The following is a 23,579-nucleotide window of genomic DNA, read 5'->3' as shown; positions in this document are numbered from 1 at the left end:
CAAGAATGGCGGGAAAATGGGAGAAAGAGGCAGAAAGAAACAGAAAATAAAGAGGATTAAAAAATATAAAGAACGGGAAGAAAGGTGGATGGCGTCTATTATAAGCTTGCTAAATTTTATGCAATAATGGTCGCAATCAGGACAAAAAATCCCGGGGAAAATCCTTAGCCAAAGTAGGGTTAGCCAAGGGCTAGTATAATATCGATCCTCCGATATTATGTCCTGACCTACATGACCTATAATTTATGTAAAGCTTTGCGCTGGCTAGATTTACCGTAAACGCCTGTTTACTTTGGCTTAATGTCCAAAGCTACTATCACATGAGTAGAATTTAATTTCAAAATCATTTTTAAAGGCAAATTTTTTTTGGGTTCGCTTCGCTCGCTGGCGACTTTTACAAATTTTTCCACATTCGCTATGTTGTGCTGCCTCAAAATATGTCGTTTATTATCCGCAACTGCGTTGAAGTTAATATGTGTTGTGTATGTATATTCCCGCGATTTGATAAAACATTAGTCATCTGCAAAATATCACGAGGTTCCGGGGGCTCCGCCCCAGACCAGTGGCGGCACCAAGGGGGAGGCAAGGGGGGCATTTGCCCCCCAGTGAGTTGGCCCCACCCCCGAAATTTTGAGAAAAAAGGTATAGTAAATGTTGGCATAAACTTCCTACTAAAGCTGCAAAGTGCCCCAAAACAGCTTTTTCGTTCCTTAAATTTTGAAAATTTTCTCATCCATTCACTGTTAGCTCCCAATAATTTTGTCACTAACATAAATCTTTCAGGTACTGTATACAAAATTTAAAAAAGTCACCCGCGCTGTACACGCTCGCAGTATAGCTGTTGACTGAGATAAGTAAATTATCTGTTCAAATGGGGCTTAAAATCCAATGTTAAAGTCAATATGCTTCTCGCGATTAAAGTTTTCATTATTCGTTTTAGCGAGATACGCATCCTGCATGGGTATTCATAATTTTCATAAATAAAAAAATGTCAGCGCTCGCATCAAATATTTAATTAGATAGCCATCCAGTTCATGATTACAAAAGTGCTTATAGAACGTCCAGTTATCATCTCAGGATGTCCCAAAAAAATCAGCTCGCGCTTCGCGCTCGCATTATTTATTTGGTGAGATATCATCTTCATAACCCAATGCAAACAGCTAGCTCTTAACATGTCCCTTTTCAAGTCAGTAGGGTCTACATTTGAAAAATAGCTCGCGCTTCTTGCTCGATTTGTATAAATAGGCAGAATATTTGTGTGTCGACCCGCCCCCAAATGTTCTTTTTCCTCCCCCGAGGTTAAAAATCCTGGGGGCCATTGCCCCGGACCCGATCCGCCTAGCACTGGCCCCCAAAAGTTCTACAACCGAGAACTAATAGGAAAGATGAAACTAAAAAAAAGAAAAAGAAAGGAAGGTGTTAAATGTGTTATTTTCTGAATACTATGTCAAAATCAATCCCAAAGTTAGATTCTCCTCATGAAAAGCTGATTTTATTTTTCTCGCTCGCTTCGCTCGCTCGGGACTATAGTTATATATTAAGCAAGTTTTTGCTGCGGCGCGCCATGCTGTGCCCCCTCTTTTTTTGGTGGGGTACATAATTATCACGCATTGAGCTTCGCCCTAATGCTCGGGGCACAATCATAAAAAAATCCTGTTCATACCATGGTATGACCGGGAAATTTTTGGCTCTTGCCCCCCCTGGCCACCGACCCCTGTTACGCCACTGCCTATAACAGGCTATCTTTAAAAAAAGGTTGGCTAATGAGATACTACTGGAATGCTGGGATTGTAGAATCCATTTCCCTATAACTTAATTTTGTAAAAATAATGTAGGCCTATCCTCCTTTTGCAAGTGCGCCTGACCATGCGAAAAAAAACACGATCTGATTATATTTTTACATTTTTTACATGTTTATTTCTAAAATATTGGGGAGGTGGATGGTCAGTACATGCCATCAGCAGCCAAAATAATCTGATCGGCGGAGATCAAAATCTCTAGTTTACGAAACTCCCACTTGACACGCATGCTTGGGGAAAAGTACCAGGAAAAACTTTACCGTTCACAGTAGGCTATCCCCTTGCCCATCGGAATTACGGGCAGCGCAATTTATAACTTATGATGTTACTTTAAAAGTTGCATGTCTGTATACTAAATAAAAATAAAGGGTAGTTAAATCCTCTGCCGTTCTACTCCAATTTAGACATGGTTTGTGTAAACATAATTCAAATAATTCAAATAAAGTTAAACACAATTTAGTTTAGGACACTAGCGTACCTACGGGGGGCAGAGGGGGCAGTCTGCCCCCCCTGACGAGCCACAACCCATGCAAAGGACGTATCACTGCCCCCCTGACGAGCTTGAAGACCTTTATTGCCCCCCCCCCCTGACGAGCTTGAAGACCTTTTTTTTTTTTTTTTTTTGCTTGTCAAATTTTTTTCTGGTACGAAATCCTTCATTTGTGATTGAAGACCTTTTTTTTTTTTTTTTTTTTTGGCTTGTCAGATTTTTTCCCCCTGTGAAAAATCCCAGGTACGCCACTGTATCTGACTCAACCATATTACTGATGCGAGCGCGAAATGATTTTTTTTTTAAATTCAGATCTGAAAACTGGATCTTTCAAGCACTTTTGAAATAAATAACAAGCAGTTTATCTCAAAAAGCAATGCGAGCGCAAAGCGCGAGCTATTTTTTTTTTAAGATTTAAACCTACAAATTATGAAAAAGATAGATATATTCCTAAATAAATGATTTGATTTTATATATTTCGATCTAAAAAGTGAAAATAAAAATTAAGCACGTTTTGAAATAAAGAGATGGCTGTGTATTCATGCAAAGCGCGAGCGAATTTTTTATTTTCGTACTATGACCTGAAAGTTTTCTTTTTTTTTTCAATTATTTCCCCTCCCCTTCCATTATTTAATTTTCTTCCTCGATCGTCCTATCTTTCTTCTTATTTTTCTCCTCACCTTCCTATTCTGCGCCGCCAATAGGGGGCGGGCCGCCGCTTCGCCCCCTTGATCTATCTATGATGACCCCTCCCACGACGAGAATTTTGTGTAAAAATTGAATATAAAAGTCTCGTTAATAGAGTATTTAAAAACAAATTTTGGGGGATTAAACATAGTTAAAATTCACTGAGAAGGATTAATCATAACTCATGAAAACTATTCTTTTTACTGAGTACTCGAACAATAAAAATATTTTTATACTAGTATTCCAAGTAAATTTGGAATAAAGCGAAATGAATTGGTTTAACAAAGGTATGTTTTTGCGGGGTATATGGAACATTCTCGTTTACCATCTCTGCACTAAATTTACTTATAAGTGTCCAGAGGCGATTTTCTTTTTTCGTCAATTCTATTAGTAATGAAATTGACAATGGCCATTGATGTCATCAATGTCATATTGTCATCACTCTTTCGCTGGCATATAGGGCTAGATGCGAGTTCGAGAATAGTCGGGCCGGTATGCCTTTTCTTTTCCTATCCAAGTTCTTAACAAAAACTATCTGTTTATATATATTTCGAAATTCGAGGATACATGTGTATAATTTCGATTTTGAATTATGTATTTTTTTCATAATAAAAGACCATAAATAGTAGGGGGACATTTGATATTATGTCCCCCCTTTCCGAAATGGTAGGGGACGCGTCCCCCTGTCCCCCCTGGGATTTCCGCCCATGCCCCCCTGACGAGTCACAAAAAACCTGAACTTGACCTTTTTTTTTTTTTTGCTTGTCAAATTTTTATCTGGTAAGGAATCCTTTTTTTTTGTTGAATACCTTTTTTTTTTGCTTGTCAAATTTTTTCGCGGACGAAATATCCTCCAAAAAATTTGCCCCCCTTCTGGAAAATCCTAGGTACGCCAGTGAGTGGGTAAAACCACGTGTGTCCATGAGGAAGATGGGGTCAAAAGTTCAAATGATAATTGATATGAGGTCATGATCATCCTTTTTGGAAGTTTTTGTTCAACTTGCTCTCATTTCTTTATTTCTGCATGTTCAGACCAGGGGGCCGTTTCATAAAGCTGTTCGTAAGTTAAGAGCGACTTTAAGAACGACTGGTGATCATTTCTTGTGGTAAATGGTATATTCATTGACGACGGTTTAGCAGCTTTATGAAACACCCGCCTGGTCTGAACATGCAGAAATAAAGAAATGAGAGCAAGTTGAACAAAAAGAGTTGCAGAAAGAGTTGCCAAAAAAAATCAATCGCAAGTCCCAAATGCGCACCGTTGATTGGTTGGAAATCAAGTTGCACATGATTTTATAAGCAACTCTTTCTGCAACGGCCCCTGATCGACTTGATACGTATACGGTATGATCCTTTGGGAAAATACCACATGTGTGTCCTTCTTCTTTTTCTTCTTCTTCTTCTTCCTCCTCCTCTTCCTCCCCTTCTTCTTCTTCTCTTTTTTTTCTTCTTCTTTTTCTTCTTCTCCTCCTCCTCCTTCTTCTTTTTCTTCTTCTCCTCCTCCTCCTTCTTCTCTTTCTTCTTCTCCTCCTTTTTCTTCTCCTCCTTCTCCCCCTCTCCTCCTCCTTCCTCCTCATCCTCGATCTTTTCCCCTTGCCCCGAGTCCCCTCTACTGAGGGGGGAATTGAGGGGCACTGGTAACGCCGACCTGTGAAATGTAAAAAAAAAGAAGGGGAAAATAAAGGAGAAAAGCTGTAAAATGATAGGGATTAAGAAGAAGAGCATATTGCATTGGCTCCATTCACTTGACCTAACTGTATTTCCCCGACTTGTCCTACTTTTTATTCATGAAATAAATGAAAATAGAATTGAATGTATATTTTAAAAAGTCTTTGTCATGTATCTATTTGAAGTTTAATATTCTGTGTATTCTATTGAATATTAGAATTGAAAAATAATGAACAAAGTTGGTCATTTTTTTTTACAGGTTCACACCATAGGGGGTGGGGGATAGGGAAGCAGGAGGCGACTACCATGTCCCCTTTTCTTTCTTTTTTTTAACAAAGAAGGGAGGAAGAAAATGAGAGCTAGAAGAAGATTACTCCACTGGATTACTCCTATTTTTCAATCGATAAAAATATGTCTTCTCGTTTTGGTTGTCCCTCCCCTCAGATCCATCCTCCTTATAATAAAAAAAGTGACCTTGGCGTGGCCCTGATACCGGGCCCTGATATCAGAACGGCAAGCCTAGTGGCCTTTTACGTGAGCCCCGGTGGGGCTACAAATTATTTTTTTCCCCAAGACGTAAATAAAAAAAAGACTAAAATTCTGTTAAAACTGGTGTCAAACATTTTATACACTCGTCTATTCTGTCCAAAGTTTGTATTGTTTGTAAAACTGCAAGTTTAATGTTTGTCATCAATTTAGACCTACATCTTTATCCTTGGACTCGTTGGCCTAATTCAAGTTTAAAATATGTACCGCCTAATGGTAAGCGCATGCGCAATTGAGTAATCTTGCGTTGTCATCACGCATGCGCATTAAAACAGCGCCATCTTGCTCTCGGCGTTCGCCATTCTTCCAGTTGGATATTTCATCTAAAAATCACATTTTTACAATATTTTGAGCAAAAAACCTTTCCAAACATTAGGTGAGGCAATTTTGAGGTGTTTCCTGCAATTTGGTAGAGAAGGTGAGTTATTTTGTTCGCTTTAATACTTGTAATGTCTCTATCGACAGCGCGCCCCCTGACGCTTCTCGCACAAGACTTCGATGAATCGTCAATTTCAAAATTCCTTCGATCCTGAATAAATTTATGTGATATAAAATATTATTTAATATAATTTCCCGCTATTCATAATGAAATATAACGAAATATTGCTATGTGTGTATCAATAATCTACGGAAATATTGCAAATAGAATACTGCAGAAAGGCTTTTTATGGTATTTAAGTGAACATTTCTAGGGACTCTCATTTCCGGGTATATTTGTGGTAGTCCAAGAGTATGCAAATTTACCTGCTGCACAGCCGTTCTTTGCATGCGGACTACGGGTGTATTTCCCCGACCGCTATGGCTAGAAATTGACAAGGAAGGCGAGCGCCACTACTCGGTAAAACGCTAGTAAGTTTTTTTGTAAACATAATTTGATGAAGTAGAACCCTGGAAGATGTGCATGAAAGTTGTGTGCAAGTGATGATCAATTATTTGATGTGATTTAAGGAGCAAAAGTGCTTGTATTTCGATGGAATGTCATGGCTTTGGGAAGTTCAAAGAGCACTCTGCTTTGTTGAGTGTGTGCGCTACTCTATACCGCTTTACACACACTTATTACGGCTTTTTTGAGGGTACGCGAGGAATGGCGTCAGCGGCGAACAAAGGCCTTCCATCGGGTAGGTTCGGCGCGATGGTTCCCCCCGCTGCAGCTGCAGGTTCCGCACGATCAAACGTGGCAGCAACATTGGCCTCACTGTACTGTCGCGATGTCGAGTGTTACACTTGCACTTAACGCGGGGCCAGCTGCCTGCGTATCCTATCCACCTGTTTCAAATTGGACAGAAGATAGAGAAGATGTAGACACTAGACTCTTCTATTTCTTTTGGTACTGTTTTTTTTCATTTAAACTGACAAGTTAAACAGTTAGTGCCAGATGAATAATCTCATCCGAAGTCTGAAATACTTAAGAGTACTTAGTATGAGGAAAATCAATCCTACTTAAGTAAAAAATGCTGAAAATTTTGTCAATGAAGAAAGTTTAATTTATTTTCACAAAACAGGATACGGAAGTGAGAGTGCCTATGATGTCCCAGACTGTTAGATTTCTTTTGTATTTTATGAACTCTATGAATTATATGAATTATCAAATATTTCAATTTCTGCAATGCAAATTCTGTTAGCCAGAATTTATAATGTATGATATTACAAAGTCTTACTTACTTCGTTCGTGGATAAAAAATGAATTTCTCATTATTTATGATCAGAATAGTGTCCCCAAATCAATTAAAAAAAAAACCTATAAAACCAAAAAGTAAATACACAACATAGATAAATAAAATAATACATGTATTGATTTTGTATTTTTTAATAATTGGGTCTGGTTTTGCTAAAAAGTCCACAAAAAACAATATATTATGTAGACCTCTTTTTAATTTGAGCAGAATTCTGATTTTATGCATAAATCATGCAAGAATATTTGCAAAATTTTTCAAAAAATTAACAATGCAGTTTCAAAGATTATTCCACAACATGCTCATCAATTTTTCAGCGCAATCACACGGGTCAATGGTCGAGATCCTAGAAAAGGGGCCTAGTCAGTGTCCCTGTCGTCAGGGCTTGCTTGTATTTATCAACAGCGACAATTCTAAAAATGAAAAAAATCTCTTCAAAGTCATTTTACATTAATTGCTTCTAATTTTATTTCCTACTAAAAAAATGACACATCATAAATATGATCTTTTTCACTTTCAATAAATATAATAGATTATCTCTCATTTCATATTAATATTGATAAATATGCATTTTAAAAGCATCTATTTCATTGGAAATTTTATATTCTTATTTCATGATTTGAAAAACATGAAATCATTTTATTTCTAAATTTAATTTCAGTCTATAAGCTAAAAGCCGTATCCAAGCCCTTACAGATCAAGAATTTATGCCTCGTATTCCATTGCAAACTATTGTATGATGTTTTAATTTACTGTCTGAAAACCAGGATTTGTAAAATAAAAAGAATATTTAACTAGATTCAAATGCATGCATTATAGAATGTAAACCATAGCATAGAATGAATAAAGGATGTTGATTGGATGATTGGTTCATGTTAGTCTGCCTGTTAATTCAGAAGAACTTGACCTGGAAGAGTAGAGTTTTCCATGTGGTGGTAAATATATGAATGTATTGCATTTGTTGACTTCCATGCAGGTTATAAGGCAAGGTGACCATGGATGAAAACCCAGAGCAACCTAGCAGCCAGTCAGAGGAACCAGTGGCACCAGCTAACCAGGGGGAAGCTGAGGGAAACGATGCAGCGTCCATGAATGTCCTGGAGACCTACTTGCAAAACTTCAACGAGGAGCTCTCATCAGGCCCTGCCACTGCCCCTGGTACAGGTCAGCAAGAGGCAGGTGAGTTAAAAAGAAAAAAATACCTACGGTATCTTCTATATACCTTAAGGTTATTTGTAAAGGTAACACTAGCTCGTGTTTCTAGTGACTGTCATGACTACAGTATGATTCATAAATTGACATCAGTGACTTAATCAGTTGGCAATGGAAGCTATATAAATCCAGATATGAAACAGCATGTACGGCTTCATCGTATGATTTTATGCTTCAACAAGTAGATTCTTGAAACTGGAATTCACAAAATGTTGCGGAAAATATGTGCTTGTAATGCTGGTTCATATTTGATGTTAGTCGTTTATTGCCAGCAAAATAAATTGACAATATTTTGGTCATTTCCTGTTAACGCAATATATCAACATAATCATAAAATCATAATCGAATATTTAATACTTTTTTGATATCGCATAATTTTGATAATATCAAAATATCACCTAGCACTTTGTGCTTGTATCATATTATTGGCATACTATTGATTGAGTGGGTGGTCAAGGTTAGTCAGCAAAGCTCTACATGTATTTAATAATGGCTGTTGCTTCTGTTCTTGATTACAGCGAAGTCATCAGGTGCAGCTACAGGAGAGGGTAGCTCGGAAGCACCACTGGTTGTAAGAGAAGATAGTGATGACGGAGCGGGTGTACAACTTGAGGAAGGAGCTGAAGGAGATAATGTAGCAGGTATGTACATTAAATCATTATGCATCTGCAGGTCTTCATGTACTTAAACCATGGAGCTATTCTCTATGCTTAAACGGTAAAAAATGTAGTTGCAGCAAACAAATTACTTCTTGAGAAAGTCTTTAAAATCAAGAATAAATGCCACCCTATTATCATAGATCTACAGATGCTAACCGCTACATTAACATAAACTTACATGTACAAGTGAAGTCATGAAATCTTTGCTGTAATTTGACAACACTTGTGATCACTAACACAGAAAGCATGTGAAAAACTATATTGATATCAGGGATGCCACTTTTCCGTATTTATACGGAATTCCTGCTTTTTTCCTGCTATCTGTCTTATTTCCATATTTCCGACTTTTCCTGTTTTCTGTGTATTAAAAAAAAAACGCAAGTCCTCCTTTTTTCCCCCCTATTTCTTCCGATTGCGATGCATGTCGATCGACCGAGTGAGAGATGTTTCCCCGAGATATTTGCTTTTATACAGTACATAAATTATAAACGCGCGCACTGCCTACTACGTTCATTGAGTTATGCTTTTATCAAGGCTTTCTGATTAGAATTATCGATATCCTGGCCAATCAATGCGAGCGACAAATTCCAAACGCACGCTCATAGACAAGCACAAAGTAGCGGCACAAATCACGGTATAATAGCGACTGGTAAATACGTCTGTACAGATGATGACGTCATCCAAGATGGCAACTTACGTTGACCAACGAAGGAATCGAGGATGACTAAGTTTTGATCATCATTTGAAAGGAATTAGCGGTAACTGCGGTCTAAGGTACGATGTTTCTGAATTTTATATATTTTCTCGTAAGTTTGGATGTAATTATCTTTTTAAAATGTGACATTTTATGTACCAAAAACGATCCGAAAATCGGGTTTCCGCCGAATGTTAGATCTAACGTTACTGCTGCATGCTGATACGGAACCCAGGGAGCTCCGGCCCGGAAAGCGGGCCGGAGCTCCTTGGGTTACGTATCGGCTAGCCCCGGCCCGGAGCTCCCTGGGTTAGCTGATACGTAGTCTTTATGTACGGGCCAACAACTCTTCAGTCTAACTATTGGTGAGAGGAGCCAACGCGGTTCAGCTGAACAACCAAAATACAGAGACTGAAGCTGTTGGTCTAGCGTTCTATGAGAAACACACAACTAACTACCGTCAGTTTTTCAAACCTAATTGACTTCAAAGTCATCGATCACAAGAAGGTAAGAAACCACTTGGTCCTCCCCCCCTCCCCTAAATTTGAGGTGGGGGTGGACCCCCCCCCCCTCCTAATTTTTTTTTTTTTTTTTTTTTTTTGCTTGTCCAATTTTTTACCTGTGACATGTGTCCATCCCAAAATTAAAGGTGGACCCCCCTAAAAAAAAAATTTCTTGGACACTATCCCGGCCCGCGATAAGTTTCAGTATTTTTGGAGGACACCTAGTGGCATCCCTGTGATATTGCTTGGAAAATATCTGACATTTGATGGAATTCTGTGTTAATTTATTTTTTTCATACCAGAGCTATTTGGCACATGTTTTATTTATATGTATACAGACACTTGGGTTGTCAATTTATTGCACTTTGTTCAAACCCATTTTGAGATCAATATCACAACTGGCATTTTTCTTCAAAGGAGAATGAGATTGGCAATTTGCACAAGTCATAAAATGTGTATTATGATAATGTCATTAAAAATAAAAAATTGGTGAGTTTTATTATTCACTGCTACAGTACTTCCTTTTTTATTTTGTATGGAGGAAGAGTTCAGTTGCTTGAATCTTGACAGTTGGCTAGTGTTCTTAGAATCCCTAGTCGGCATTTATGTCTATTGATAGGTTAATGCTAAAAATTAATCTGTTTCGACTAAGGCGTGTAAATGTTTCGCTGGTATTTGTTGGGAAGTCATGATCCCGTGATGACCAAAGTTATTGATTTCATATTGTTAGTGGTTGCGGGAGGCATTATGGTTTCTGGTCGTCTGTTGGTCCTACTTATATATTCTTAAGATAACTAAAGAACTTTTTGAGGGATAAAATTTAAAATGTCTCCAAGCATACAAGGAAGTAATTATGATCTGAATAGTTTGGGGATATCAAGGTTAGAGATCAAATGTGACAATGGTCGTTAATATACAAATGATGCATGAATTAGAGTGGGTCAGTAGGAACTGTGTGCACAAGGTAACTTTGGCATGGTTTAGACCATAATGCCACAGTGCACACAGTTCCACTGGTCCATGAAAGAAACCCATGTATCATCTGTTTTATAGAATGGAAAAAAATTATTGAATAAACCACAAAAATTAATGATTTACTGGATGCATGATAATTTCATGCGTCCGCTAAATTTGATTTACCGGACGCATGATTTTTTTTACCGGACGCATGGTTTATATACCGGATGCATGAAAATTCCAAAATGTAATGCAGACCCTTTGATAGCCCTGGACAACATAAATATGTATGCCTAACTTGATAATATGTTAGCACAAAGGCAGTATTATACTCAAAATGCCAGATACAGCTTCGCATTGACCAGATCTATTTTAATAGACAGCCTCAGACCTCCAGTACTAGCTATGTGTGTATGCCCGGGCCCGAGGTTGATCCGATCAAACGTAAATCTTTGCAAGACGGGACCCAGATGTAAGGTTGATAATGTCAAATGTCAATAAAGGTTGTTACATATGGCAGAGACATACATTTTGACTGCATGCAGATGAGAAATGATTTAGTTTTATATCACCTTTTAACCTTTGACAGTGGTTAAACAAGAGGTTGCGGATGATGAAGAGGAGGCTGGTCAGACCAGCCAGCCAGCACCCGACCAAGCCACCATTGATATCACCCACACATTACAGCTACTTGCCAATGCTTCAGCAAACATCAGCAATCCTAATGTCGCGCAGGAAAACCAAGAAGTAAGTTATCACATCAAATACTTCTACTTCAGGACATATACATGTATACTTATTATTTCAAGAGATGATGGTCTGTACAGTACGGTCATTTAGTTTTATATTTTGTGTTGTGGTTGTGCAGGCCAATTATCTAATGGCGATCCCTGTCACATCTGTCATATACAAATTAAGTCACTGTTTGGTTTAATAGTAGAAGGTTGCTTTCAAAGTGTTCTCTTTTAAATGGCACTGCATGCTCTCTTTCTCTTTTTCAATGCCGCGCTGAACTGTTATGGTCAATGGAATAAATAGAAATGCAGGCATTGCTTGTAAGTTTCCTGCACATCTCATGGAGATATTGTTATCAATTTATATATTTTCAAATATTGATAATCTTCATACTGAGACAGTCCAAGTCAAATGAGATATGGAATTATATGATAACTGCACATGTGATTCCCCCCCCCCTTCCAGAGTTATTGTATTGATTTATCGAGATATGGGAATTAAGTCAATATATCTAAACTTGCGGAGTAAGTTGTGGATATTTTGTTCCCCTTTTTTTTTTTCCAGGGAGAGATTGGTACAGAGGGCACTTTCATGCAGCAGCTTGATACATCCAACCTTGTAGATGAGCATGGAGCTAAAGTGGATCCCAGCAGTAAGTCTTTCATTCGTATTCCCTCTAAAAATATGTTTTGCATACAGCTTCATTTATGTTTGCATTTTTTCTACATGCACGTGTGAATCCCTCTGGATAAAGCTCATCTTTCACCATGAATTTAATGTTGTCAGCTCGTCTTGCTCTTCGGAATTATTCCATTGGATGAAACTCCTTGTAGAATCATCTAAACAAAAAATAAACATAAAAAGAAATGAAAGTGATCAATATCTTTTAAGAGGGTGAACCAACGTTTACATGTATATATTCATTGTGTTTAAGAAGTGAAATTTAAAGAAAATTTGTGGCTCTTTGAAACTGATGTACCTTCTGAAGATTTCCGTGGCGAAAACTCTAGTTGAAACTGGTTCTTTTTAGGGAACAAGTTATAGAATTAGATAAGCCACGCCTAATGATCTCATTATTGATTGCCCCCCCCCCCCTCAGGAATAGCTGGTATACAGACAGTGAATGGAGAACAGGTGGTGATGGTACATAACATGGAGGATGGTTCATCAGGGATAGGACAACAGCAACAGGTGAGTGGTGAAAAGTGTCTGATCAAGGCTCCAGTTTAGGCTAGGCCGTAGTCTGTGTGCTAAAAGTATGGGAAGCCCAGTTTGAATTGTATGTTTCTTATGTCTTTGATCTTTCCTCTTACTACTTTTTTGGTGAAGAAAGGAAACTATTCTAGTTGATGTTCCCTGAGAATGATGAATGGGTTGAGTGTCAAGCTGATACATTGAACCTTTACTGTTAGAGTTTGTGTCACGATTGCCTGTTCACAGTTTTATTAAACCACAAATTTAGACCAGAGTTTATATTGAATCAGAGTTCAGCAAACAATACATAGGCTCGTATTCTGAAGTATGTTTAAATTACAGCAGGAAGAGGTCAAACTGTGTGATATGATTATGGGAAGCCCAAATTTTCAAAAATACTTTTGTATTGGGTTTCCTATTTTTACTCTGCTCTTTCCTCATGTTTTAATGATGTTAAATTTTTTCTCTTCTCCCACCTCTGTTTCCATCTCTAGGTGCTAATGGTATCCATGGAAGACAATGGTCAGATAGATCAAGGTGTGGCCCAGATTGCCTTCTCGGGTGCACCTGTCAATATGGGAGATAGCATTGTCTATCAAACCACACAGAACACCCAGTTTGTTCCTGTTTCTCACAATGGCACTGCCCAAATAGCCATGACACAAGTAAGAGATCATTTTGATTTCATTGTATGTATGTATAGGGGAAGGCAGGGTAAGTTGAGCATAAGGGCAAGTTGAGCCACCACCCCCAGGCCAATAATGAATGAGTCAGACATTGTGGTGGTTTCATGTATTGATGACCCATTACATAACCCTTAACCCCACCACATTGTTTTCAACTTTGAAACAAAAAGTAATTTTTAGAGGAAAAAATACAAATTTCAGGCAAAGTAAAAAAGGATGTGAAATAGATGAGTGCTTTTTACCCGCACACGTTTTTAAATATAATAAAGAAATAAGAACAATACTGTTAGTCCAGGTATGGATTCTCATTCTTGTCATAGTCTTTTACATGATAGGTGCATAAGAAATGTGTGGATGTGAAAATGTCGCATTAAGTTCGGACTGGGGTAATTTGAGCCAGCCAACATGGGGCAAGTTGAGCCATAGTAATTCTTATGGTAATGTATAATAATAATTTTTTAAAATCTTAAAAAGCCATTGATATGCAGGCAGAAAGGAGCAAATTCACCTGGCAGTTCTTTTACTTTTAGAGGATGTTAGTATTTATAGAGAATTAACAAGTGAAAAGACTTTAAATAAAAAATTGACATTTTGTACATACTTTTTGTGGCTCAACTTACCCCAGAAGGTGGCACAATTTACCCCACAGATGGGGCAAGTTGAGCCATTTGACATCGTTTTTTCAAAGGTCACAATGACTTTCAGTGTGGGGATAGAAGGTTATATATAGGTGAAAAATATTTCCTAAGAATCAAATATAAAGGCTAGGTACTTATTTCTATAATATTATTAGTCATATCAATTCTAACATGCAAAATGCAAAAAGAGTTACAACTTACCCTGCCTTCCCCTACAGATATTTCTATGATTTTGAACAAAACAAAATCAGCATGTACACAGGGTAATTATATTCATGGTATTGAGTTTGCTTCCATGTGCAGCATGAGTCATATAGAGTAGAGGAAATTTTGAAATCTTAGTCTGGCAAGATTTATGAAAATAAAACCACTGCAAAAAAGTCACCTAATACATTGATTGTATTCTGCTATTTTGATTCTGAGGAAGGTTGCAGACCTTGTGCTCTGTATATATGAATCATGAGCAATAAAATAAGGAATTATAACCGATTCAGTGGATTTACATACATTACTGGCATCATATTTTAAAAGAAATATTACTTTAATTTTCTTTGATGTCTCTGCCATGATTATGATTTTTATGCTCAAATTGACACTGAGATCATGGTTTGTATGTTATTGTTATTAATGCATATTTTGCTTATTTTGATTTACAGTCGGGAAGTGAGCCTGGTACTGAAGTATACACTATCCTTCAAACAGTAGATGGTGCAGAGACAACCACTATAGCCACACCCACTACTATGGTAGTCTCAGAAGGAGGTGTCGCCCATATTGGCGATGAGCAGACCCATGTAATCGCAACAACATCGGATGAGCAGCCCTCTTATGCTGAGCTGCAACCTGTCTCGGAACATAATGTACAGCAGGAAGAGGGCGCCCTGCAAATGGCAGCGGCAGAGCATGAAGAGATGGCCTTGGTTGTTCAGAAGCCTGTCAAAAGGAAACGAGGTCGGCCTCGCAAGGATGAAGCCAAAATGCAGACCCAAATCGTCATTGTCAGGGAAGTTGTAGAAGGAGAGGATGGCCAAGATCCATCTGTTTATGATTTCTATGCAGGAGAGGATGACACTGCACCGGTTGCTGCCGGTGATGAGAAAACCGGTGTAGAGGTTCCTGGAGGCAAGAAGAAGACCAGGTACGTGGTACCCAAGTTTGACGATGGTCGTCTCCTTGATCAAGTTCTCAACCGTGCCAAGAAAGGGGGCCCTGGAAGGAGACCAAAGGTGCATGAATGCAATCTGTGCGGTCGTATATTCCGTACATCCACCCTACTTCGCAACCACGAAAACACGCATTCTGGGACCAAGCCCTACAAATGTGAGTTGTGTCCCAAAGCTTTTGGCACGTCTGGTGAGCTTGGGCGCCACATGAAGTACATGCACACTCATGAGAAGCCCCACAAGTGTCCATTGTGTGACTACCTTAGTGTCGAGGCGTCCAAGATCAAACGACACATGCGTTCCCATACTGGAGAGAAGCCGTACAAATGCACTCTGTGCGAGTATGCGAGCACAGACAACTACAAGCTCAAGCGTCACATGAGGGTTCACACGGGCGAACGTCCTTTTGCTTGCTCTCAGTGTGACCAATCCTTCTCCCAGAAAAGTAGTCTCAAGGAGCATGAGTGGAAACATGTTGGAAATAGACCATCTCACAAATGCGACCACTGTGATACCACCTTTGGGAGATATGCCGACATGAAGACCCATATCCGTAAGATGCACACGTCTGGTGAACCCTTGATATGTAAGATTTGCGAAAATGCATTTACTGATCGATACACATACATGCAGCACGTGAGGGGGCACAGGGGTGAGAAGATTTACAAGTGTGGGGAGTGTGGGTACTCTGCTCCTCAGAAACGGCATCTGGTCATCCACATGAGAGTTCACACCGGAGAAAGGCCTTATGAGTGTGAAGAGTGCCATGAGACCTTCAAGCACAAGCAGACCCTTATCAATCATCAACGCAGCAAACACAACTTTGTCCAGGAAGCAGATGGGACCAAGAAACGCAAATCGTCCGAGGAAATCGGGAGTCCTAGCAAGAGGGTAACGAGGCGTCAACGTATGCAGTTGCAAGAAGAGGAGGCCATAGAAGAGATTGTCGAACCTCAGACCTTGACAACAACCGATGGCAACACAATTCAAGTATCCATGGCGCAAGGGGGAGAGGGCACGGTTCAACTTGTGCAAACCAGTGATGGCACCATGCCTGTTATTCTAACAGTAGGAGGAGACGGGCAGAATGTGGATGAAGCACTCCAGATGATGAATGGAAGCTTAGCTGCCGTCCAGGGCAACCAGGAAGGGGAAGGGCAGTTGATGATGGCTGTTCCTCAGGGAGATGGGGAAAACATGCATCTTGAAAGTCAAGAGGCTACCCAGCAGCTTGAGACCACTGAAGGTTCGGCAGCTGCAGACAACTCCCAGCCTCCAGAACTGACACAGGAAGGTCAAATCCAAGAGACACCCGCTCCACAAGATAACCAAGCTATCACTCAAGAGCAAGCTGCAGCGTTACAGCAACAGATGGTCAATCAGGGCATCATCTCAGAAGGATCGGTCATCGCAGCAATGGAAGAAGACGAAGATGGCACCGGGGATGGCACAATATATCTATTTGTTGAAGAACAGTAAGGATTAACACATATATGATTATAGAATTTTTCAATTAAACAAGAGCAGATAACATTAGATGTCTATACCTGGATGTATTTTATGCCCATTAGAATGATGACCTTGTGTCAAGTGGTCTTCATATTGGTCTTCTTTTATTGCACATTTTATTATTTTACAACATCCATTCGTCCATCCATTTTAATAATACTATGGGTTGTAGTCTCATGTAAAAAGCATTGTGACACAGGATGTTATATATATATATGTGTGTCATGATCGTGACATAAACTTTATCCTTTTTACACGCTATCTTCCAGCTGTTTGTCTGTTAAAGGGGTACTTTGGGCTGAAAATGAATAAAGTAAAATTCACTGAGAAAAATGCTGAAAATTTCATCAAAATCTGATAACAAATATTAAACAAAGTTACTGAATTTTAAAGCTTAGCGATATTTTGTTAAAACAGTAATATGCTCGTCGTCATGAATATTCACTAGTCGGGCTGATGATGTCACATACCCTCATTCCTTTTCTTATCTTTTTACATGAATCATTATTATTTTACTTTTTTCCTACAAGTGTAAATGATATATCTCCCTTTTGATAAAATTAAGTTGTAGCAATGAATACCTTATGCATTAAATCAGGTGTCAATCCAACTTCTTTAGTTTTAGGGGAAAAAATTTCAATAAACAATTTCATATAATAAAATGAAAAAGAACAATTAGGGATATGACATCAGTTTGCTCATTGACTATTCATGAAGACGTGCACAGAACTGTTTCACCGAAATAATGCAAATCTTTGAAATGTCATACATTGTAACTTTGTTATTTCTTGTCCAATTTTGAGCCAATTTTCAGTGTTTTGTATTTGTCTTAATCCGTTTAAATCATATTATTTTCAGCCTGGAGTACCCCTTTAAAAGTATTAATTTGCTTATTGCTCCTCTCTTTAACATTTTTGCTCACCATTGCTGTTATTTGTTTGATGGATTTATGCAATCAGTTTAACTCGTTTGTGATGTAGATATACTGTTATGCAATGCACACCGAAAATCACTCATCAGTTTTTTTGTCTGAAATTGGTAATTTTATGTCTTATTTGGTACTCTGCCAAGCTGACAATATCTTTTTCAGACAGGGGAAATCATATTGGTATCAATTCCATATTGATTTTAAAATGGTTATAGGGAACCGTATGGGTATGCATCTTCTATGCATATATTTCCCATTCTACATGCACAGCTAGTTGGTAACTTGTAACACAAGGAGTTTATCTCGGAGAGCTCAATCAAATATTATCTTCGTACATTTATATTGAAGTTGCAAACTCTTTTTTCTTTTCACAGCTTGTGCCAGTGGAAAAAGTACTCGAGTTAAATACTAGTTCTGTATAAGAAGATTTTTTATTTTTTCTTTGCATTTTTGTGACAACAATCCATTCTGTAGAACTGCAAGCAAATAAATAGTTTCAAAGTTTAACAGCATTTATTCATGGAATTTAACAGAAGAGTCAACTCTACCTGAATTATTTAAATTTTCCTCTTCAGTATTTCTGTGTACCAATTTATGAATGAACACAATCGGCATACTGGGTATGCTGCTGAACTACAGATACATGTATATCATAATCATATGCTAGGTCTGTAAGGTTACTAAGGTATGCTGCTATAATGCATTTTAAGCGATTGATTTTAAATCATTGCCAAAATTATCAGTCAGCATTTTATTTAATCCAAATCAAATTAAACATCTACTTCCAATGAACTTGCGGTAAGGCATCATTAAGGTCTTCTAAAAACTGTAAATATAATTGATCTATAACTTTTGACTTGTATAACGCTTTGTATTTGTAAGAAATAACATGTATAATTATAAAGTTGAAAATGAACTGTGTATATTTTCTAACAGCTGAGGATAAGTAATTTGAGGACACCATCGGTGGCTGCCGTTGTATAAGCTCACTGAGTCATTCCTATTTGTTGATTTCCAGGTTTACTATTGAAAGTGTATCATAGCCACAGATAGTTTGCAAAATATTGAATATATATTTTTAGCATTTTTGCAAGTGTTGTGTATTACTATAACTTTACATGTGAGTCTCTCAAATACACATACCAAAAATATGTAAAATGTAGATACAGAAAGCCAAATGGATGTGAACACCACTTCTGCTCCTGAACGCAGCTTTTACGATTTTTTTGTACCATAGGAAATGGATTTATCTCCTATCAGAAATAAAACTGCAAACATGTTTGTTCCTATCACTCTGAAAAGTGTTTGAGATAAAATGTGTCGCACATCACAGTTGATATTCATTCTCTATCTCATCATCGCTATATTTGTATACCATTTTTGTTTCTTTAATTATGAGGGCAGTATTTTACTTGAAGGATTTTTCTGTATAGTTTTGATCTGTATTAACCCTTTTGGTTTATTTCATCTGTTTTGGAATTAAGTGTCGGTTGAGAATCTGATATTGGAGTTTACCCAATCAGCGGAACTACATGTATCTGCTAAGGCCTATTGCATTATATTTGGCCATCAATGCAACTCAAAGTGAAAATTACTTATTCGTACTGACCAATTGGTTGAAATTCAAGTTGCTATTGATTTTTTTTTTGAATTGCGTTGAAATACTAGTACAAGATTTAATCTAACACCACCAGGGTCCCGTAACACAAAGGTTTAGCGATTAATCGTATGCTTGATTTTTAAGATTGATCGTACATGGAATTCAATTGGATCAATCGTAGAAAAGTGTTCTACGATCATTGCTAAGCTTTGTATTACGGGCGCCTGATTGTACAGTCATGCAAGATGAAATTGATTACATTCATCTTGGTTGCAGTTGTGAATGATGAATGAAACATGTAATGTTTTGCTGTGAAATACTTCTTTCAAATGTAATAAATCCTTCAAACCTGTAATTGATATCAGAATGTGTATGTTTTATTTTCTTTCTATTTTTTAATGTCTCCTTTTTTTAGTAAAGGTCCGTTCACTTTGCCATTCATGGCACAATCAATCCCTGAGAACTATGTAGTATATGCAAGGTCAATTGAAAATGAGTTATTGAAAATACAGCTGAGGCAATTTTCTATTATTTCAATATTGTCACTGAATATAGGTGATTTGGGGGACCACATAAATCTGTCTGATTTAGGAGAAATCTGACAAAAAATAATAAGTACAACAATTAACATACGGTAATATCGGTCAGAAAAGTTCTTGACTTGGACAATTATTTGGAAGGATGAGTCCTGCATACCGGATAATCAAATGCCAAGATTTAGCATGTAACTAAGTTTATTTGTGAAATAATGAGTGAACATAATATATGCAAGTGTGGCAGGTTTTACAATTTCTCGTATAAGAAATGTTTCATATCTGAACAAGCCAGATAAAACTATAGATGGGAAAATTTAGTTCATTGCTTCTAGTTCCATGGGATAATGTCAGCCAGTACTCGAATATTAGCAAAGTGTGTTAAAAATGACCCAACCGCAACTTTAAAGATGTACATTTTGGGGTTCTCTGCATCTATCTTTATTTCTGACATTTCCCGTCTTTTATTTTCTTTATTTCTCTCTTATGACTTGTCTATCTTCACTTCTCTTTCTATGTCTCTCTTTTATCCGTTTTTTTTTCTGTCTCTTCCTCTCAATGTCTTTCTTTTGTCTTTTACTCTACCTCTTCTCTCCCGTCTTCCCCATTCCTTTTATTCTGCACCTCTGTCTTGTTATCTTTTTATGTCAGTTTCTCTTTCTGTCTTCCTCTCTTTGCTTTCTATTTCTCTCTTTCTTCATTTCCCTGTGTCCATCTCTCTTTTCTCAGACTTTCACTTTTTGTCTTTCTCTCTTCGTCTATTGTTTTTGTCCATGTCTTATTTTCTATGTCATCTTATGTGCCCTGTTCCCTTTGTCTCTGCATTTCTCTTTTTTTTTTTTTTAATGTTCCTCTATTTCTTTTTATCTTTCCATGTCTTCTATTTATTTTTTCTTTTCTGCTCACAAGCTTTCTCATTCTACTCACCAAACTTGACATAATCTATGATAAGCAGGACATCCGTATTTTCGGCCTTTCACAAATAAAAATACACTGATGCTCAGCTAATCTTTGCAGTCTAATTGAATTGAATTTAATAAACTCTGAAATAAATTATCATCACCAATAATTGTTCATTATTCTCAAGTGTTGTATGAATTGATTTGATGACTATATCAATCATTTGTTTTGATCAATATGCTGCAGGCTAATCAGTAATTCATAGTTCCTCTTGGTATTTTTTCAGTTTAAATGGCTTATGAATGGTTTTCTGGATTAATGTCATATCTTATCAGTGATGTGCCTCGTATGCTCGATTCAAGAAGAGGGGGGGGGGGGGGGTAATACCGACCAAATATTAAAATCTGAATTTATTTTCGAGGATTTTTTTGGGGAGCCCCTCTGATGTGGACCCCTGCCACACTAGTTAAAGTATCATACTTTAAAACTGGAAATATAATAGACACTGGATTGCACACACAAAAGAACTGATGATATGGACATTAATTCAATCATTTTCAGAATTTAAAATAAAATGTTCCAGTCACAATTTCATTCCATCAAAAATTGTGTGTACATAATTCATAAGCCACTTTAACATTGCAAATACCTTATGAGGTAACACATATTCACCAAAAACACCACATCTGAAAGATTTGTAATATTGCTTGTTTATAACCGGCTCATTTGCATGCTGATGATACAGGCTATTTATATTATCGTATATGATCAGCACCCTTTTTTCACATAAATTAAAAACTTTGAATACTAGTATATATTACTATTTATTACATACATGTATATGTTACATCTAAGTCAAATTTTAAGCACAATTCAAAATCAGAAAATGACAATCAGCCATAAAAATATTTCTCTAGAAGTTTAAAATCATGAAAATTAACTAAATAGTGGCTAAAACTATAGTAAAACTAAAATTGAAATCTTCCTGTAAAAACAGCAGGCACAAATAGCTTTCAGGGATGCGAAAGTAATGAAAGACTGTGTTTAGTATTATGTAGGCATATTGCTTTTAATTTAAAAAGACAATTCATTTCATTAGGTATAATGAATTCACAATTTCAAAATCAAAGACAAAGGCAAAAATTTTCAATTCATTCAAGCGCAAGACATATGCATGCATAGCAAACACCCTCAATCTATTTGAAAAAAGAGTTTGAAGTGCAAATGGATAAATTAAATAATCTTATTTTGGAAGACAAATGTTTATCAAACTTAATAAAGCTGTGATTAATAACATTGCACTGTGCTATAACCTGATGAAGCATTCAACACACAAATGTTAATGATCAGAATCAACTTGGATCAACATAGAAATAATCAAATCATATTCCAGGGGATGGCAGAACAAGTTTGAAGGGGGAGGGGCCAAGGGGGGCTGAATATTCATAAATTCACAATCTGAAAGCTGAAGCCCCAAGCATCACACCCTCCAATTCCGCTGCCCCGGCATTTGTGTTATTTCAGACTTTTTCGCATATTACTACAGATACACTCTACAACGCACCATGCAATTCCTTTGAAAATGCAAGTCAAATCACAATGAAGAGCCGAGAGGCTTTTGTCGAAAGTTGGTGGACCGGGACAGCATCGGAATCTCTCGTCTCTGGACGACGACATATTTGCAATTGTTCGTCCGCTGCAAATCTTTGGATGATCTGCTGTCCCAGACCACCAACTTTCGGGAAAAGCCTCTCAGCTCTCCATTGTGATTTTTAATTGCGTTTTCTAAGGAATCGATGTGTTGTAGAGAGTGTCTCCAGAGTAAATGCGAAAACTCCCTATCATCTACTTATATAATACAGTTCTCTATTATTCTCAGTATAATGAATATAAAATTCTATAACTCTACATTTACATTTTCTATAAATATACATAATTTTGTTAACATCCCAGTAAAATAAAAATGAGAATTAATAATGCATGAAATATCTTAACTTAATCAAAAGTAATGAATTAATTTTTTTTTCATCCATGAGTGTATAAAAACAATTTGAAGAGAGGAACCAAAAAGTCAAGTCATCTGGTGGGCAGTAAGCGATGGTGAGAAAATTACACAAATTTGGGAAATTCAATATTTGCCCTTTAAATTCGTTTAAAATAGAGCTTGCGTTTCCATAATTTCCTGACACCAAATGTAGTGGACAAAAGGCTTAATTGTTGGAAAAACAGAGTAAAGGGTGAAAATGATCTTTGAACTCTGTTTGCCGTCATGGCAAACAGACAGGCAGTCATGAAGATAAAATGCCTGACCTTTTTACAATTGTGGAACACCAGAATTTGTAAAAAAAATATTGATATATTATTCCTACAGTTGTACATTATATATATTCATTGATTAAGGAGTCATACATATTAAAGGGCAGACATTTTAACTTTCTAGAAATTTGATTTTGATTTTCCCTTTGAAATTCAAATTCCTCCCACCAAATGAATGGATTACCTACTCTTCAAATTTTCATTATAAATTGCATCAAATGAAAGAGGATGATCTAAGCTATACAAATATGTATCATATATCAATATATGGGATCATTAGGTAATAAAAAACACCGATGATCAGTTTTGTTTTTCAAGGGACAAACTGAAGACCCTTTTCCATTTAAAATCACACTCAATCAATCTGACTATGTATCCCATTGCATAATGCAATAAATGCATTTAACTGAAAGCTTATATAAACTTGATATAGTTGAATGTGAGTTATCCTTTATTTCTACAGCTTTAATCTGTATTTTTTAGGCCTAG

At 37.2% G+C, this 23,579-nt stretch overlaps 1 protein-coding gene across 4 annotated transcripts; it reads left to right on the top strand.

Moving 5' to 3' along the window:
- The first annotated feature begins 5,418 nt into the window (after nucleotides 1-5,418).
- LOC129254055 (transcriptional repressor CTCF-like) lies at nucleotides 5,419-19,700 on the top strand. 4 transcript variants are annotated; one of them, XM_054892507.2, is made up of 8 exons: nucleotides 5,419-5,608; nucleotides 7,840-8,042; nucleotides 8,594-8,716; nucleotides 11,478-11,635; nucleotides 12,188-12,275; nucleotides 12,723-12,814; nucleotides 13,312-13,482; nucleotides 14,798-19,700. In XM_054892507.2, the coding sequence occupies exons 2-8, from the start codon at nucleotides 7,859-7,861 to the stop codon at nucleotides 16,781-16,783; spliced, it is 2,802 nt and encodes a 933-aa protein (XP_054748482.2). In that variant the 5' UTR covers nucleotides 5,419-5,608; nucleotides 7,840-7,858; the 3' UTR covers nucleotides 16,784-19,700. The 4 variants fall into 4 exon arrangements, with proteins under 4 accessions (XP_054748482.2, XP_054748483.2, XP_054748484.2 ...); XM_054892508.2 differs by lacking the exon at nucleotides 5,419-5,608 and adding an exon at nucleotides 5,645-6,039; XM_054892509.2 differs by lacking the exon at nucleotides 5,419-5,608 and adding an exon at nucleotides 5,966-6,028.
- The last annotated feature ends 3,879 nt before the right edge of the window (nucleotides 19,701-23,579 follow it).

This window comes from Lytechinus pictus, chromosome 2 (assembly GCF_037042905.1).
Source record: "Lytechinus pictus isolate F3 Inbred chromosome 2, Lp3.0, whole genome shotgun sequence".
NCBI lineage: Eukaryota > Metazoa > Echinodermata > Echinoidea > Temnopleuroida > Toxopneustidae > Lytechinus > Lytechinus pictus.
Note: the sequence above shows the minus strand (reverse complement) of the source record. Positions and strands in the feature narration are given on the sequence as shown.